This window comes from Microcaecilia unicolor, chromosome 13 (assembly GCF_901765095.1).
Source record: "Microcaecilia unicolor chromosome 13, aMicUni1.1, whole genome shotgun sequence".
Lineage (NCBI taxonomy): Eukaryota > Metazoa > Chordata > Amphibia > Gymnophiona > Siphonopidae > Microcaecilia > Microcaecilia unicolor.
Genome location: NC_044043.1, coordinates 59,663,043 through 59,682,207, shown reverse-complemented (window position 1 = coordinate 59,682,207; position 19,165 = coordinate 59,663,043). Strand labels below are relative to the sequence as shown.

General features: G+C 42.4%; 1 protein-coding gene across 2 annotated transcripts in view; it reads right to left on the bottom strand.

Moving 5' to 3' along the window:
* KIAA0100 (KIAA0100 ortholog) overlaps positions 1-19,165 on the bottom strand; it is a 144,726-nt gene that overhangs the window by 75,435 nt on the left and 50,126 nt on the right. For both annotated transcript variants that reach the window (XM_030222080.1, XM_030222081.1), the window contains exons 10-14: positions 12,878-12,945; positions 12,477-12,622; positions 12,253-12,368; positions 11,701-11,864; positions 962-1,235 (exon numbers count right to left, since the gene is read on the bottom strand). In XM_030222080.1, the coding sequence (XP_030077940.1) occupies positions 962-1,235; positions 11,701-11,864; positions 12,253-12,368; positions 12,477-12,622; positions 12,878-12,945 (768 nt within the window). The remainder of the gene's footprint in view (positions 1-961; positions 1,236-11,700; positions 11,865-12,252; positions 12,369-12,476; positions 12,623-12,877; positions 12,946-19,165) is intronic.

Below are 19,165 nucleotides of genomic sequence, written 5' to 3'. Positions count from 1 at the left end.
CAATAACCTACCCTTCAATTATGGGCTGCTCATGTCTTTGTCAGTGGGCAAACTTACAAAATCAGCAAGGGATCAAATACTTATTTCCACCACTGTATATACTTAAATTATCTATGGTAACATTCACCATCTAGACTTAATTCTTTTTAAGATATCCTTGGATAAGAATACCAAATACATGCTGTAATGAAGAAGTAAAATATAAAAGTGATGGGGTGGAAGCTTGCCCTTGGATCAGTTTTCCTTTTTAGATTTTAATTCACCATTCCCATCAGTAAATCCTAACATTCACAATGTGTATAGATCTCAAGCATTTATCTCCCTTCCAACACACAGTATATAGGACTTTTAAGAGAAGCACAGCTATATATTACATTACATACATGGACTGAGGGAAATAAAATTCTATGCCTGACACTTCACTGATTTACAGAAGCAGAACCATCCCTAGGAATCACGTAATGTGGTAGAATTTAGGGGGCAGGAGGGGGGCACAAAGCTTCTCTCAGCATGGCACAGGGACTTGTAGCACAGGCCTGTATTCAAATACTGCAGTGTCCTGCCTACTCTCCGACAGGAAGTTTGTACTAGAGGGAGAACAGGATGCAGCAGTGCTTCAGTGTGGGCCTGTGCTCAAGGTCTCATGCTGAGTTTGACTGCAGCAGCAGCCAAGGGTGGAAGGTGAAGGTAAGATGGCTGCCACAGTGCTGGTAGGGGGTAGGGAAGGGGACAGATGAGATGCTGGCCACACAGGAGGGAGGGGGTGGGAGAAATGAAATGCTGTCCACCTAAGGCTTGGGGGTTAGAGCTTTCTGCCACCCTCTGAGGGGGGGGGGGGGGAGTGGGGAGCAGGGATGAAAGTTTGCCTAGGATGTCAAATACCCTTAGGCCGGTCCTATACAGGGATCTGTGGAAAGTAACTTCAATTGGTTTCACGCTAGCTGCTCATGTTCTCACTCACCAATCAAACTGGACAATGTGAACAGATTCACATCTTCCACATTAATATCCACTTTCCACAGAAGCAAAGACATTCCTTGTGGCGCTTGCCACCACATTGGCTCCTGTTGTGCAAATGCCCCCTCATTTTGCTGCCGCTGGACTAGGGACAGGATTTTGGCCAGACATTCAGTGCATGTGTCCGATATCTCCACCTGTAACCCTTGGATGGTGCCATCCAAGAAAAGTGTGTCCGGCTGTGTGCTACACCTGTCCAATGACTGATTATAGCTGCCCTGTAAGAAGATACACAAAGAAGGAATGGATGGAAGTACTGTGTTCATCAGTTCGCAGGCTGATTACAGCTGCCCAGCACAGAATTACAACAATACCAGAAGACTTACTAAATCTGCTGTAGTGAATAGTCTTAGGATTCCACTGTCAAAAACTGTTCATAGAAACACTGAGTTATACTGTTGTGCAATATAGGAATTCTCTTCCTGCTGAAATTAGGGGCAAGTAACTACATAGCTTTTAGATGCCTCTTAAAGACATATTTGTTTCTATAAAATCTGTATGATCTGCTTGTTTTGTATTGGTAGGCTTTATTGGTCTGTTAGTCACCAAAGGTGTTATTGTATTAGTATATTTTGAATTAATTTATGTATTCATATACTTCTATTTTAGTATATGAATACATGTATATTTTAGTAATAAAATATATTTTATTGATTCTAATTGCTGTAGTAGTTTGATGAACATTTGATTATGTATGAAGTTTTGTTAAGCTGTAATCCACCTTGAATTCTTCATTAGTAAAGTGGATAAGTACTCATATCAAATGAAATAGCTTGGAGGATGAGAGTGCTGTGTGCAGCACCTGTCCAGGAGATACATGGCAGGAGGAAGAGGGATGAGACTACTGTGCGTGACATATACATAATATAGTTACCCAAATACAGTTATGCACCGTGTTTCACATGTGGGAATTTTTTCTCAGCTGCCACGTTAAAAGTTGTCATACTCCGCTCGTTTGCGGATTTGTTTGAACACGTACTCCAAACCTGACATCTCATATCAATAAGGAATTCTGAACATAAGTGCTATACTGGGTCAGGTGAGAAGTCCACAGAGCACAGTAACCTGTCGTTGACAGTGGCCAATCCAGGATCCCAAGGAGTATATCCACTCCTTGTTGCTCACTCCCAGAGACCAGTGGTGGATTTTCCAAGTTTACATGGCTAATAATGGTTTACAGACTTTTCCACCAGGAATTTGTCTAAAACCTACCCAGCTGTAACTGTCTTGGCCACACCTTCCAGCAACAAATTTGACAGCTTTATTGTACAGGTTTCGGGTTCAGATTTATTAGAATTTGATATACCATTCCATAGCAGGGGCCTTCACAGTGGTTTAGATAGTATGAATGATTTGTCAAGTATAGAGAAAAGAGAGGATAAAATATAGAAGAAATTAAGTAAATTAGGAACTCCATATAATATAGGACAGGGCGGACAGAGATAGGATTAGACAGCATGCTGATATATGCATTCATGATGCACACCAGGGACTAGCGTCCAAGGGCCACAAAGCCAATAAAAAATGGATTAAGGGAATTAGAGATTATAAGTATCATCATAAAGAAAGATTTTGAGGGCTAAATGTAATTCTGTATGAAGAGTCACCATTCTTAATTGGGGAGGTAGAGCATTCCTTAGAGTTGGGTCTATAACACTTGAAGGCTTTAGTATGGATTGAATCGCAGTAAATTTGCCAGAGGGAGGGGACAAGTAATAAGTTAGAAATAGAAGCACGTAAGGGGGGGTATAAGGAATTAAGTATTGAGAAAGATATAGTGGAGTGCCTGGCTGATGAATTTTATGAATCAAAATGAGGGTTTTGAAAGTAATTTGATGCGAAATAGGAAGCTAGTGCTCTTCTTTGAGGAGGAATGTAACGTGGTCATACTTTTTGAGCCTGTTAGGAGTTTTATAACCTGATTGAATGGAAACAAATACTTGAAAGGTTAAAAACCAACATTCCCCATTTACCAGGTCTATATATGGTGCTTTGGATTAAAGACTATTTATTCTTCTTGCACATGTGGAGCCTTGTGTCTTCCTCTACTTCTTTGGAGTTCTGTATGATCTGCATAGAGGTTTTTTCCTGTTTCTCTTCAATACATTTATAAAAACTATCACATCCCAACCATCTCCTCCAAGTTGAAGAACCCTAGTGTGTTTAGTGCTTCTTCTTAGGAAAGCCATTCCATTCATCACTTTGGAAACCCTTCTCTGAATCTTTTCTAGGCCATTATATCTTTCTTGAGATGGGATGATTGCAAACAGTACTCAAGGTGCAGTCTTACTGGTGAACAACATATAGACATTAGAAATTATTTAGAAAGGGTTAGAGAATAAAAATAAAAAAAAAAGTTTTTTTTGACCAATGCCACACACTAAGCTGAGAATTTCAGCATATTTTCCATAATGACACCAAGATCCGTTTCCTGGATAAGAACTCCTAATATGGTACCTAAAGTTTGGATTGTTTTATGCTATATGCATTACTTTGCAATTGTCCATATTAAATTTCACTGCCATTTTTTAAACATTTTTATTGAATTATAAAATACTAATCAAACAAGGTAAACTGCTACAAACATCTAGAGGAAATAAGAAAAAATTTGAAAATACAGAAAACAAAAATATACCCAAAGAAATATTTCTCAGCATCAGGTCCACTAAAATTATGGAGGGAGTACAAAGGGAAGTAATACATTCCATTTCATCTTTACCAAACCAGTCCAGACCTGTGGGTAGGTGTGTCCATCAACCGATGGATGTAGTCAGAAACAAAATAGTTCCTTGTGATATGCCCTATAAAGGCACTGTGCAGGCAAATCAATTCAGTATTTTCTCTGTTTACAGCAGATGTCACACCGTGCAGGATATGGGCTACATTGCCCTATGTGAGCTCCTGAACCATTTTTCTGGTCAAGTAGAGCTAATCTAGTTTGGCTAGATGGAATCTTAAAAAAGGGGAAATACTTGGATGGTTCTACCCTCCCTCATTTTCCTAAAAGGATTTATTTCATTAGGTTGAGATGTTCCCTGATGGAGGCAGCAGGTCTAAGGCTAGTCCCTGATCCAGTTCAAAGGCTGGCTCTCACTGGATTAAGGAGAGCTTTTCTAGCCGGTTACCTAGACCTTGAAGACAACATTCAGAGATCTGAGTCCATTCCTTCTGCCCCCTCTACCTGCATTCTTCTCAGAACCTTTACCTCAGGAAACAGCAAGTATAACAATATTTGTTTATGCAATGTAAAAGACTAACTTTTGTGTTGGGGCTATTTAGTTTCCTTACAAGGTGCTCCTGAATTATTTTAGAGACTATAGAGCAATTGGAAGGAAAGGATTCTTTTCCAGTTTGCCTCTTCTTCACTTAATACAAACGCTGCTATTGTCTTATGTATTGCAGTTACTGCGTGTTTCCGTTTAGCTGCAGTCCTGGTTCTTTTAATGCTGTGCAGAGTCCGACAGAACTGGGTATTTCCTGCCAGAAATGTGGCAGCTGGAATGCTGATCCGCCATGTTTTCCTGTCAACATTTGGCTCACAGGAGGCCAGTCCACAGTATAGCTGTTCGTTTGTCTCAATTTTCTTCAGTTTTGGTTTCCCTAGTCCTGGCATGCCCAGCTTTTGCACTATGAAGCCGCTATGACCGGTGAGACTAGGTGAAGGTTTGGGCTCTGCTGTTTCTAGCATGCTTGGATGTGACATATGATCCCTAATGCAGCACAGCACAGCACTGTTCCCAGGAAGTCCGGCAAGTGTTCAGCAGCTGTCTGACTGAAACGAGGAAACATACAATTTGATATGTCCAGCGTCTTTGACATGGTACAGCATGATATATTAGTAAGAATACTTGACAACATGGGAATATGTGGCAGAGTCATTCAGTGGTTCAAAGGTTTCCTCAAGTTAAGAGCATATTTAAGTGAAACTCACAGGTCTCATATCCTCATCATGGATGTGGTGTGCCACAAGGTTCTCCATTATCTCCTATCATCTTTATCACCATCATGGCCCCGCTTGAGAGGAAACTAGAAGAAAATGGCTTTTCAACATCTTTATTTATGCAGACGACGTGGCCATTTACATACCTTTCAGTAATAATTTAAGCGAAATTTTGAATATTGTTAAAGCAAGACTAGACCTGATAGAATCGTGGATATCCACCTCCAAACAAACTAAATAGGGGGGGGGGGGGAATTCTACTACTACTACTACTACTTAACATTTCTAGAGCGCTACTAGGGTTACGCATCCTAGTCCTTACTGTTCCGTTCCATTCATACTTTGCCAAAGAATTCATTATAGATCAATATAAGTTCCCACTAGAACAGAACATGAAAATTCTAGGTATTACAATAACACCTTTCTTTTGATCTGCAAGTATCTCTACTGATAAAGAAATTCTTAACTTTATATGAAGGTTGAAAAGAATTAGACCCCTTTTCTCAAAAGAAATGTTCAGAAACTTAGCCCAAACCCTAGTACTATCCCAATATGATTATTGCAATGCAGTGTATGCAGAGTGCAAGTACAGGGTCATAAAGAAACTACAAATTGCCCAAAACACTGCTGCAAAATTTGTATGCAATGTCTGCATCACTGCATTCCTTAACTCATTACATTCCAAATTATCTATGGAATGATCCCTGACTATATGCTCACTTTGACTGACCTCCTTACATGTAATTCCATCCCTGGACCTAAGAAACAAGATGGCAAGCGATCCGCAAAATGCAATGTAAAAAACCAGCAGGGTGCTTTCCTCAATCAAGGTGAGGACATCAGCTCAATACACAGGGTAAGACTGAGAGATGCGACCAGACTTACCCTGGTTTTTTACATTTCAATCTCATGTCCTGCTTGGACTATTAGCCCCTGACGCAGCCCTTGTGGGTGAAACACAGTCTGTGTCGGGCGAATCTCTGAAAATAAAGTTTTGAACCATATCACTGATTGATCTGCTTTGTTTGATTCCATCCCTAGATACAGAGAATTCCTAATTTTCCATTTTCCTAATTGTAAAAAGATTGTTTACAAAATAGTTCTCTTTGCTGACTTCTTCTATCAATGTACTAATTGGTGGAATCTTCTTCCAAAGGCTGTTAGATCTGTACATGACTAGAGTTGCTTTCAGAAATTATTAAAAACTTTTCTTTTCAAAATGTTCCTGCAACAAGATAATGGAAGACAAGACTAACCACTTTTAAGCAAAATGCTGTTTCAAACTTTATCCTGTATAATATTTTTTTTTTATTTGATACTTATATCCCACATTTTCCCACTCATGCAGGCACAATGTGGCTTACAGAGTATTAAATAAGAGTACAAACTTAACAGCTTAGGCAAACATTAAGAAGTAAGTAGGAGGGAAGAAACTAACAAAGTGAACTAGGTAGGGTAAGGGACAAGGGATGCTTTAATCAACATGGTAACTTGAGGGATAAGTCTTAGCAAAGAGGAATGTCTTTAACAACTTCTTAAAAAGGGCATGGTCCACTTGAGTTTTAAGGTGACGAGGTAACGTGTTCCAGTGTTTGGGACTCCAATAACGGAAAGACGAGGCGAAGATTTTCTTATACTTGACTCCCTTACAATTCGGAAAATGAAGGTGGAGATAGGACCGAGCAGCAGGGTTGGCATTTCTAGACGGAAGGTCGATCAAGGGGAGCATGTATTCCGGGGCAGCCCCATAGATGATTTATGTGTTAGGGAGCAGATCTTAAAAGCAATTCGCTCCTGTACTGGCAGCCAATGAAGTTTAAAACGCAGGGGGTCGGCGTGTGCAAAACGCCTTTCATTTAGGATGAGCCTCGCCGCAGTGTTCTGAGCCGTTTGGAAAGTTTTCAATAGGGAGGCCTGGCAACCCACATAAATACCACTACAATAATCTAGGTGGGATAGGACAAGCCAATGGACAAGGGTACGAAACAAGTCTCTGGGAAGGAGGTATCTGATGCGCCGAAGCCTCCACATGGCCTGGAACATTTTTTTGGAGACCAAGTGTACATGATCAACCAGCTGGAGATGTGAATCCAGATGCACTCCTAAAAGTCTCAGGCTGTTGGCAATCGGGAGGGCAGAACCCTGAACTGGAAGCATTGTGTCAGTTACATGAGCGTACGTGGACGAGAGGATGAGACAATGAGTTTTTTCCCTGTTTAGCCTGAAGCGAAACACCCTGGCCCATTGTTCTAAAGTGGAGAAACAGGCATCTATGAGGTTGGCAACTTCTGATACTGTGGATTGAAAAGGGATATAGACTGTAATATCATCCGCATAGATGAAAGGATTGAGGTCCAGATTTGCAAGTGCTGTGGCTAAAGGCATCATCATTATATTGAATAGGGTAGGTGAGAGGGGAGAGCCCTGAGGGACCCCACAGGAAGCATTCCACGGTTCAGAAGTGTGGGAATTCACCATGACCTGATAGGACCTTGAGGTCAAGAAACCCTTGAACCAATGCAAAACTGGCCCTCCTATACCAATAGAATCCAGTAGATGGAGCAGGAGTTCATGATCTACCATGTCAAAAGCACTAGACATGTCAAATTGTAACAGAAGAATCTTCCGTCCAATAGATAGTTCTCGTCGAAAGTTGGATAAGAGGGTAACCAGGACAGTCTCCGTGCTGTAATGAACTCGAAAACCTGATTGTGAATGATGGAGGATATCGAAATTAGTCAAAAATTCGTTGAGCTGAACATTGACCAGACTCTCCATCAGCTTGATAACTAGAGGTATCGAAGCCACTGGGCGATAGTTAGAGATGACATCTGGCTTGATCTTTAAATTTTTGGGGATTGGGGTGAGAAGGATGTTTTCATGACCTGGCGGGAAGAATCCTGCGCTTAACATATAGTTAAGGTACAAGGTCAGTTCTACAATGTAGCATTTTGGTGCGACTTTTAGGAGATGAGTCGGACATACATCTAATCTGCAGCTTTTATTTGTGAATTTACATAGAGCAGCAGTCACCTTGTCGGGTAACAGGCGATTGAATTTGATCCAAAAGCGGTCAGCAGGGCAAGCACCCGAAGGCACATCCAAGGATGCCAGAAAGTCATCCACATCAGAGAGGCAGCTGACGGTTGAAGACCGCAGGGTAAGAATTTTCTCCTTGAAGTAGGTTCCAAGTTGTATAGCTGAGGGAGGATCAACACTGGAGCGTTCTAGCTTGCGAGTATCTAGAAAGGTGTTTAGTAGTTGATATATCTGTCGGATGTCCCGGCCAGCCGCCTGCATCTTAGATGAAAAGTAGGTGCGCTTTGCAATTCGGATGGCGTATTTATAACTGTTTATAATTTGATGTTTGTTACACGATACAACTGTGGCGAAACAGGGAATTTTCCTGTTTGTGAATTGTATAGCTATTGTTATGATGTGCATTTCCTTTGTTTGGCCAGAAGATGGTGACTGTCGGTTTGTAAAGATGTTGTTACAGAACTGTCAGTTTCTTCTTCCCACCAAAAGCTGTTAGCTTTAAGCTGTGAGCTAAGTTTTTTTAGTTTCAGATAAGGGAGTGGAAAGAGAAGGTTCTCTTTTCCTGAGACCCTGTGAACAGTTAGACTTCATAACCTGTGCGCAGCTATATCTTTGTTTCTGAACTCCCCAGGTACTCCTTAAGTAGTAAACAAATATTTAGATAACTGAATATGGATCAAATATAAAACTGTTATTGCCTGTTTTTTTTTTCCATCTGTTTTATATGGTTTGCTGTTCTACTCTGACGACAAACCCGGTTATTTTCTTGACTCTGCTGTCCTGGACTGACTAAGAATCCTGGTGGTTTGTGTTTTGATCTGTGGGTGCTTTCTGGGACCCTGAGAGTGTGGCCCAGTAACCTAGAAATCACCGAGAAATAGCCTGAGAGGGGGAGACTCACCCAGAGGCAAGTGAGACTCAGTTAGTGGGGTGGGAGGGTGCTAGTGTAGAGCACAAGTGGCAGGTGCAGATGGACCTGAGCTGTGGTAGGGACAGATCCTCCAGGTGGCAGCAGGGTTAGCCCCAAGCAGGTAGCTAAGCGTTTCATCACAACAACCTTGTAAAATAATTTATAAAGTAAATTATTGTAAAGTTTCATATGGCCATATGTAGATTTACTCAACATTTTTCCTTTATCAGAAGATTTATAATTATAATATGTATTTACTAATTTGTCTGGATTGTAAGCCACGTTGAACCAGAACTCTGTTTGGAATAATGTGGGATACAAATGTTATTATAAATAAATAAATTTGGTTTCTTCCCACCACAACAAAAGGCCTCAACTAACCTATTCAGCTTCCTCAATATACTGATGGGGAGAATCTGTAAGACGTATAGGGGCTCATTTTCAAAACACTGGTACTTTGTGTGTCTAAGTACTTTGAAAATGAGCCCCATAGCCATTTAGGGTAAACAGCCATCCGATATAAACTAAAAAGGACAAAGGAAGATATGTCCAAATGCCCAAGTGATGTTTAGCATCACTTAATAAGTATTGAATATTTAAAGGCCCAAGGTTCCTAGGATCTAAGAGAATCCCCAAGTAATGAAAATAACCTCTGGCCTATTGCAAAGAAAATGATGCCCCAAAAATCTTGTTCCAACATCTCCCCTATAGCCAAAGCCTCTGAGTTTTGAAAGTTAAGGATACAACTGGAAAAGCCTCCATACTCAGTAAAGCTCTCCAAAAGTGTTGTCAAGGATTTGCAAGGATTGGCAACATGCACTAATAACTCATCGAAAAAAGCAATATTGGGTTTTAAAATGTTGCAAATAAATCTGGTGTGACATTGTTTATATGCAACAAAATTGACACCGACAGCCAGTTGGAAAGAAGCTGGGTGCCATCAGTGATGACATGGGCTAAACTGAACTATATTTATAAAATGGAGAAATTGACAGCACTACTTAGATATGATATGGAGAAATGGGAGAAAGTTTGGAGCCAGTTGTGGGACACCAGCTTTGTTTAGTTTTCTGTGTGTGTGTGTGGTTTTTTTTTTGTTAATAACTAACTGTACTTAGCTATTGTGTGACATTTGCAATACCTGATTTTGTGGAGGGGGTGGGTTTTCTTTCTGCAATAGGGAAACCATTTGTGTATTCTTTAAAGTTAGGGGTAGCTGTTGCAAATGAGACTGAGTAGTCTGGGACAAAGTTTTAGTTGATGAACGTTATTACTGTTTATTATGACAACTTTGAGACTTTGTGCAAATAAAGATCTCCTTTAAATATATTTAAAAAAAAAAGAAAAGAAAAAGATAACTGCCACTACTTGTGGTGCTAGTGGGAAGACCTTATCTGCAACTGCACACCAAAAAACACAGATTTGATCACAGCTCTAGTCTTGGCTTTAGATTTAAATGTTAGTGTGTGTGTGTGTGGGGAGGGGGGTGGACTCAAGAATCCGAGTCATCCCCTTCTGCTGAAGTCTGTATCCTGAATCATGCACGTGGTCTCTAACCCAAGCTTCTTTGGAGTAGTAAAAAAAAGGATCCCTCCTTGCAGTATGGGTGCATAATCCCACATTTACAATAACCACTAATGTAGTCTGGAATAAGACTTCTGATGTCTTGAAGTGAGGGAGCAACTTCCCATCCAGTGATTTAAATCCTTTCAGGGAAAGAAAGAAAAACAGCAGTACACAAGGGGTGGGGGGAGGGGAGAACTTGGACTCCTCTGGGTATCATCCCTGCTCCAGGTCAAATTCAATTTGCCAAGTGTCTTTTCTTGTTTTGGAGCTTAAAACCTCAAATTAGGTACGACTCTGCTCAACTGACACCCAGTTCTCCCTCCAACTGAATCAGAAGCAACTTTATTAACTACTCCAAGACCTGTAAACCTTAAATTAGGTACCATTCTACTCAACTGACACCGATTTCTCCCTCTGAGTAAGGAGCAACTTTAGTAACTACTCCAAGAGCTGTAGGTCCATTCATCACCATCTGCTGGAGACGGAGAAATACTGAGCATCTAAGGCTGCACAGTGCCCTTACTTGGTGAAGCATACAAGATTTCTTTTGTTTTCTCTATCTCCATCTACTGATTGACAAGCACAACCCATACATTCTGGACTTATCTGGTGAGGACACAAAAGGAAAACAAGGTTACTCACCTGTATCAGCTGTTCTCAGAGGACAGTAGGATGAATATTGTTACTTTTGGGAGATGTCTTCTGGCACAGCCTGCATGAGAATGTTCACCAGAAACTATCCAGAAGCTTTTGGAAGCATCCCACAAGCAAGCATTTATCTTCCTGACCTTGCTTCTACCCAGGTTCAAGAGATTGTTCCCCAAAATCTTGCTCAGTTCTTAAAGCCCTGTCCACTGCACCATCATCCAAGCATTGTGTCTCCATAGCTTAGTCTACCTCTAGAGTCCTCCTATGCATGGAACAAGCAGCATTTCTAAGAATGCTACCTGGAGGTTTCAGATTTTAAATTTCCATAATTTTCCTATATGATTGGTATCCATATGTGCCACCACAGCTAATTCCTCCCCAGCATGCTCTAAAATCCTATGTAGGTGACATATGAGGCCTGCCCCCTTCACACTATGCAGCCAAGTTACCAAGCCATCTTATCACTCACCACTCAGCTACCTACACTACCCCAATGATCAAACTGCCAATTGGATAGACAGACCCTTTACAACCTTCCATGTCTAAGACATTGGAGATTTGGTTGCTGCAGGCCACACACCTGAAGATTGAAGGTATCAAGTATAAGCGCCTCCCCCCAAACATGCATGCTAGGGGGGTGAGGAGCCTGCTGGATGTGAGAGTCTTTGCCCACTCGCCAGCACAGGTGATCCACAGCTAATAGCATTCGCTGGTGAAGGTTCTGTGTGTGAAGCTTCTGGTAATCTGGAAGAAAACAAACAGAGTGGTATATGTTGTAGTCAGTGTCTACACATACGCTAATCTTTTCTACAAAGATGGTTCCAGAATGCCAGCTATTGTCTGAAACAGAACGAATCAAAGTCCCCAAAATCCTTTGTTAAAAATTAGCAGGCTTTATAAAGGTAACGTCTCTAGAAAAGTACTTTGGGTTTAGGTAGTACTTTTTTTTTTTTAATAAACATGAATGTTAGTGAAATGCTGAGGTAGTGAGAAAGTTCATCATGAGACTTCAGAAAACTGAATGCAATATCCTTATATACAGGCCCAGCACAGAGGATTGGAGCCTTACATTGCTGCTGAATCTCTACCTTTAAGTGTATCCCTAGACTCTGAGCTCCCTTCCATAACTTACCTAAAGAAATGGAAGTAAACCCCAAGGCACAAGGAGGGGTGTCCCCCAGTTGCAAAGACACACTCACATTATTGATGGAGGTGCTGAAACTGATGGGAGCAATGATCTGAGGAAAGCTGATAGGAAGAAAGACAGTTTTTAGCAGTTTCCAAAAATACCAGACTGAGAAAATATTTACACAGCTGACTGCAGTCCTAATAAAAAAAAAAAAAAAGGAAACTCACCATCTTACTTTCCTGCTCTGGACTGGAGTCTTCCTACCCCACTGTTCCAATGTTAACAAGCTCAGCCAATGAGACAGCTCTTGATGGCGATAATGAATGATACACGTATTCAAAATGGTTGAGCCTGTGATATCTATTGAGGTGACCTGCAGAAAGGATATGAGCAAATCACTAGTAAAACCAACTAAGGTCCCTACAGACAGCCTGCTGGAAGGATGCAGGAGCCAGTAACATAGCACAGCCCTGGCCCTCTATCAGATCCCGTTTGTTCTAACAACAGCATCAGGGAGGAGGGGGAGGGAGAGGAACAGATAAGACATGAACAGGAAGAGTGGTACTGAAATAAGTCAGAAGAACCAAGAGAATACAGGACGGATTCAGCCTGCTCCAGAGACACTTACCTGCAAATGTGTCTTAAACAAATTCAAACACAGGATTCTTTGGCGGCTCTGAGACAAGAGAAGTCCATCTGCAGGACAATAAAAAGGTCAAATGAGGACAACCAGGTTTGAAGCAGTAAGATATGCTGTGCTAAGCTTCAGTAAACTATTAGCATCCAAATTATCATGGTATTAAAAACAGAATACAGCGACAGAATAATTGTGCACATTTATGTAGTAATCTGCAGTGATTTGTTTCTTTATCAATAAAATATCTCCCTCCTTATCAGTACACGTGCGGGACTGGCGCTCATAACAGGAAGTGAAACATTAAAAAAAAAAAAAAAAAAAAAAACATGCCAGACTTGACTTCTCAATTCCCTTGTCTCCAGAAACAAAAATTCCGTAGTGGTTCAATGAGCCTCCCGTTCTTGAAGCTCTCCTTCTTGATCCCCTTTCTCAGGGCACCCTTGGACCAGGACCTCACACAGAGAGGCCCTCAACTAAAGAGCTTCATGCTTTTGGCCCCTCCACCCATCCAGACCAATACTACTTACCTGGTCAGGAAGAAGGGGCATCCAGCAACGTCCCTCTCCTACTATCGCCATCTTCCAAAATGAGGATATTGCCTCCTTTATTTGGTAGGCTGACCCCCATGCACTGCCATTTCTGAAGATGGTGGCATCAGAGATGGGAGCAAGTGGGTGGAGAGGGTTCAGGAGGTGTTCTAGGAACCCTCTTGGGTAAGTAGGTATCATCATCAAACAAGGTCATCTGAAGTGAAGTGCCACATTTTACCTCAGATGACCCTTTTGCTCCTGTGCTGCATCTTTACTCCAACCCTGAGCTGCAGAAACGTTTCAGTACTGTAAGACAAATACTGCACTAAAATATTGCACTTTTTTGGTTGTTGTTGTTTTTATACAATTGGAAACCATTAAAAACCAAATGTTTTGCATTCCCACAATGCAAACCCTTTCTTTAGCATGTTGGTTTTAGGCTTGATTTTCCCACACAAAAAATTCTCTTACTGCATTTGAAGTAAGATTAGTATAGAAAAATCAGGAGTAAACAGTTACACTCAAGTCTAGCACAGCTTACTACATCAAGCTCAAAGGAAAAATTTAGTCTTACCTGTTAATTTTCTTTCCTTGAATCCAACCAGACCAGTCCAAAAGATATGGGTTATGCTTATCAGCCATCAGATGGAGACAAACTGTAGAGCTATATGCTCTACTCTATAAGACACTGTGTAGCCATAACTCCCAAATATTTCCTATATCAAAGCCATGAGGAGAAGCCTCTATTTACCAAAAAGCACAGTCTGTCCAATTTCTGAAACTCATTTGTGACTTCAAGATATGTCTCTGGCCAGGGCTGCAGTAGGCCATCAATCACCAATTCAGCTTTGTTCTTTCCAATGGCTGAAGAACTTGAGCACTTTGGCATTCCTTTTCGTCACCATCAAGTCCAGAAGTGGAGAACCCCATCGGTTCACTGGCAGCTGAAACCCCTACTGGAGAGTTCCCATTCTCCAAGGAGTGCCTGCTGAGAAAGTCCACCTCCATAGCCAACAATCCTGCAATATGAGCTTCCAACAAGTAGAGAAGATTTTTCTCACCCAAGTCATGAGGGAGACTACCTCCACCGGACAAGTGCAGGTCCCATCTAGCTTGCTGATATAAGCCACCACCGTTGCATTGTAAGAGAAAACTTAGACTTGAGCAAAGGGAGCAAAGTTGCATAAGGCATTCTGCAATGCCTTGAGCTCCAAGTGATTTATTGACCACTGAGATTCCTGTTCCGTCTAGGTGCCCGGTGCCAGATGGAACTTGTAATGAGCTTTCCAGCCAAATTGCTGGCATCTGTTGTCACCACCTCCCATTGTGCTATCGGAAAGGGAGTTCCAGTGGCTGAGAAAAGATTCCTGTAATGGCAGCACATGAGCCCTTGCCCATGGCACCACTTCCATTGCTGCCATCATTGACCCCAGAACCTGGACGTAGTCTCAGACCCTGGGCTTGCCTTGACTGAGAAGACAAATCTGTTGAACCAGCTTCAACCTCCTGTAATCCATAAGGAAGATCGTCTCTCATGCTGTGTCGAATGAACACCCAGATAGTCTAGCTTCTGTGATGGAGTTAGTCTGTTCTTTTAAAAATTGATCACCTAACTCAACAACTGCAAAAGAGACAACTTTGTCCATCGCTGCCACACTGTCTGAATAGGATGAAAAATGAACGAGCCAGCTGTCAAGATACAGGTGAACTCTGATTTCCTGGCGCTGAAGGAAGGCCACTACCACCATCATAACCTTACAGCCATGGCGAGACCAAAGAGTAAAACCCTGAACTGGAAGTGACAGCCCAACACCGCAAAATGTAGAAACCTCCAATGACGCGGCAATATGGGTATATGTAAGTACGCAATCCTTGAGACAAAGGGTGGTGAGAAATTCTCCCACTTGAACCAAGGCTATCAATGCTCTTAGTGTCCCCATGCGAAAGCAGGCACTTGGAGGCAGTGGTTTAGATCTAGACAATGAAGTAGACTGCGTATCTGCCTTGTCCCTGTTTGGCCTGGGGAACTGAACAATGGACCAAAATGCCAGCAAGGAGTCTACGGTGGCCTGAACCTAGAACCACCTTGCTTCCCTTTTGACAAAGAGACTGCAAGAGAGACCACGCAGGAGAAACTCCAACTTGTAACCTTCTGTAAGAATATCCAGAACCCACTGGTCTGAAGTGATTTTGTCCCACGCTACCCAAAACTCCTGAAGATGATCTTCCCACCAGAGGAAGAGTGGACCAGTCTTGCATCATTGCAAAGTTCTGAAGGCATTGGGCATTCTATCCGACAGAGGAGGACTTTCTGTCTGCACAAAAAGAAGAGTGGCGTGTCTGAAAGCGGGACTTCTGACCATATTACTGATGACCAGGCAGGTACCGTCTGCTGTCTCAAGACATCGAGAGCTCCCTGATGATGCACAAACTGAGGCTTTGGGCATATACTCCAGCAACCGTTTGACTTAGTTTCCTCCAGTTCTTTCACCAAGTTACTGAGATATTTTCTAAATAGACACTTCCCCCAAAAGGGCAGTTTAACTAGACGTGCCTCTGACGTTGCATCCGCTGCCCAATGCCACAACTAGAGTTGCCGATGTGCCACGACAGACATACTATGGGCCGCAACCCGTAACATGTTATAAATAGCATCCGTCAAGTAGGCCAACCCCACTTCCAGCTGACAATATGGTGCCAGTCTTGTGTTGCAGACTGCTGATCCCACTTCAGGCATGCTCTTGCCACTAACGAGCTGCACACTGTCACTTGAAGGCCCAAAGAGGCCACTTCAAAGACTTGTTTCAGCATACCTTCTAACTTCCTATCCTGTAGGTCTTTTAGGGCAATGCCCCCTTCCACTGGCAAGGTGGTGATCTTAATCACCACCGTAACCAGGGAGTCCACCCTAAGAAGCTGCAATGTATCTTTCTCCTCCTGAACTAATGGGTAGAGATGAGCCATGGCTCTTCTCTCTCTCAGCCCCACATTCGGCGAGACCCATTCTGCTGTAATCAGGTCCTGAATGTATGGATGCATCAGAAAAGCCTTAGAAGGACCTCTGAGCCCTATCATCATCAATGAAGATGGAACTCCTGATGCCAAAGCAGAAGGCTCTTCATTGGAATGCACTACCAGTGCCTTAGAAATAAGTACTGAGCTCCTTTATGAGACAACCTCAATACTCTGAGATCATCCCCCTCCTCAGCAGGGAGCTCATCCCCCTCCTTTCATGGCTCCTTCAACGATGGCTCCTACGGACAGACCGAGGCCACATCAGATAAGGAGGGAGAAGCAGAGATGAATCTGCCCACTCCTGAGGTCTAAACAAGATCTATTAGGAGCCGGAGAGGAAGCAGGGTGAGAAACTGAAGCACCTTGCAGCAACTCTGTCTCTGCTTCACTAATAGGCCTGGTGTAAGAGAAATATAAACTGTGGAGAAAACAAAGATTCTCATGAAGCTGAATGCTCTGTCCGGCCCAGAGGCTGTAAAATGGCTGCTGTGCTCCGTATGTATCAGATAGAAGCTGCTCCTCAGTGCTAGTCACCCCCAACAAAACAGCACCCGTTATTGCGCTCTTCTGCAACAACCTGCGCACTGGCCCTGCCGGACAGCCCGAAGACCCCGGCATATGCGGATGCTACTCCAAATCCGAAGATGTGCTGCCGCCAACCATTTCCTCCGCGTCCCGTGGGATTCCCGGCTTGCATGCACTACAATGCCCTAATGCTGACTGACAGGTCCTATAGCAGAACACTGCTTAACTGCCTCCGAGGGAGTCATCATTTACCCAGCCTGTCACAAGCGCAGCACAACATGTCCCAATCGGCAAGTCAGGAGGATCCCTTACTTGCACCAAGTAAAACTGGCAGCCCTCAAAGTGGTTGAGTAAAACTTTGGACTTACCACTGCTGGCTGCTCCCCCCCATCTCACAGTCTCCATAAGTCTTACCACAGATGAGCGAGACTCAAAACTGATATTTTGTCAAATGCTCTCTAGCAAATCTCTTTCTCTCTCTCTTTTTTTTTTTTAAGCTTGTTGTGATGTAAAAGGAGAGCTCCACAGGAAATAGGGGAGAGATGAAGGGAGGGAAGAAGTAAATTTGCAAGACACTAGAGACAGAAAATACAGGGATAGAGCCCGCGGGGACGGGGACAAACTTTGTCCCCGTGTCATTCTCTACTTTGAAGGCTGTTAATGAATTGGACAGTTTGCACAGGGGAATCCTGTGCATTCCTTCCACCAGCACATCTTCTGAGAGGACATTTTCTACTGCAGGAAGGACTGTGGAAGACAGGAGAGCTAGACTGACTCCTCCACAGATTAAAAAAATCATAAAAGTGCTACATAGAGCATATTTCTCCCCCACTAGGGCATACAGAACAGGTTCTATTTTGTACCCCTGGACATTTCAACAGGGTGGGTTAGGGTTCCTCTAAGGACAGAGAAAGTACCTGCATATAAAGTGTACAGCGTTTCGTATTGTAGCACTATAGAAATGATTAGGTAGTAGCAGTAGTAGTCGTCAGCTATTGTTGGGGGTGGAAGGATAGAAGGTGAGGGTGGTGGTGGGGTTATTATAGTTGCTTATTGTTATTACTATTTTCTATTGTGATTTATAAACAGTTGCACAGAATATTGTTCCTTTTTATATTTTAATAAAAGATTTAAATATAAAATCATAAGTGTCTGAGGCTTTTGCAGATGAGGGCAGAATTTGCAAGGACGGGGACAAAACTTTGTCCCCATGTAATTTTCTACTCTGTAGACTCAAGCCATCTGTAAAACTCAACTGGGTACCTGTTGACCAACTGGACCAGAAACAAAGTACTCGGAACCAGAAGCTGAAAGGTGTGTTCATCCATCTGCTGGAGACAGAAAATATTGAGGAGCTGGACTGGATCAAGAGAGATGTCTCAGCTCCATTTTCAGCTCTCTATCTCCACCTGCAGGTTGATGGACACAACTATCCCACAGGTTCTGGAATAGTGGAAAGCTACATAACGAAAATGTTTTCATTTATGTCTGTTTATTTGTACTTTGCCCAGTCTATAATTTTAGATAGTGTGAGAGGACACAACCTACAGCTTCTGGCCTGGTCTGATGGGACTAAAGAAAGAAAATTAGCAGAAAAGACTTAATTTTCCTTAACCATAGAAAACCACTGTCTTACAACAACAAGTACTGCCATGTTTCTCCACCAATAGCTGGCAATACACACAGCAAACAGTAATAAACCGCAAAGATCAGTCACTACATTGTGAAAATTAAGAAAGCTATATGGTTCAGTTCCTAGTTTTCACAGTAGAATGAAACACTTATCTGAAAAACTAACAGCCAGCCCAATAAGGATAATGGTGTGGCAGTATTGGGGGGGGGGGGGGGGCATGCATACAAAGCATTCCTCATGGAATTATTTCTAGTTTCCTGTTACTGTTGGTTATGTATGTCTGTGACTAGCAGAATAGAGAAGAGGAGCAAGTTGGTTTGAAAGGAGCAATTCCTTACCTGCTATATTTTAGCGTAGCAAAGCTTTTATAATACACTGGAACAGCTTCTCACATGGTAAAATGTGTTGGGCTAGTTTTTGAGTTTCTCTTGTATGCTCAATTTGATTTGGTGCATTTCCAAACTTGACTTCTTTCAACTAGTTTTCCCCATGCAGAATTTTGTCCAACTCCTTTAATTTCTAGATTTATTTTGCCCCCAGACATACAGACGTTGCTGGCACCCTACACATAATTTC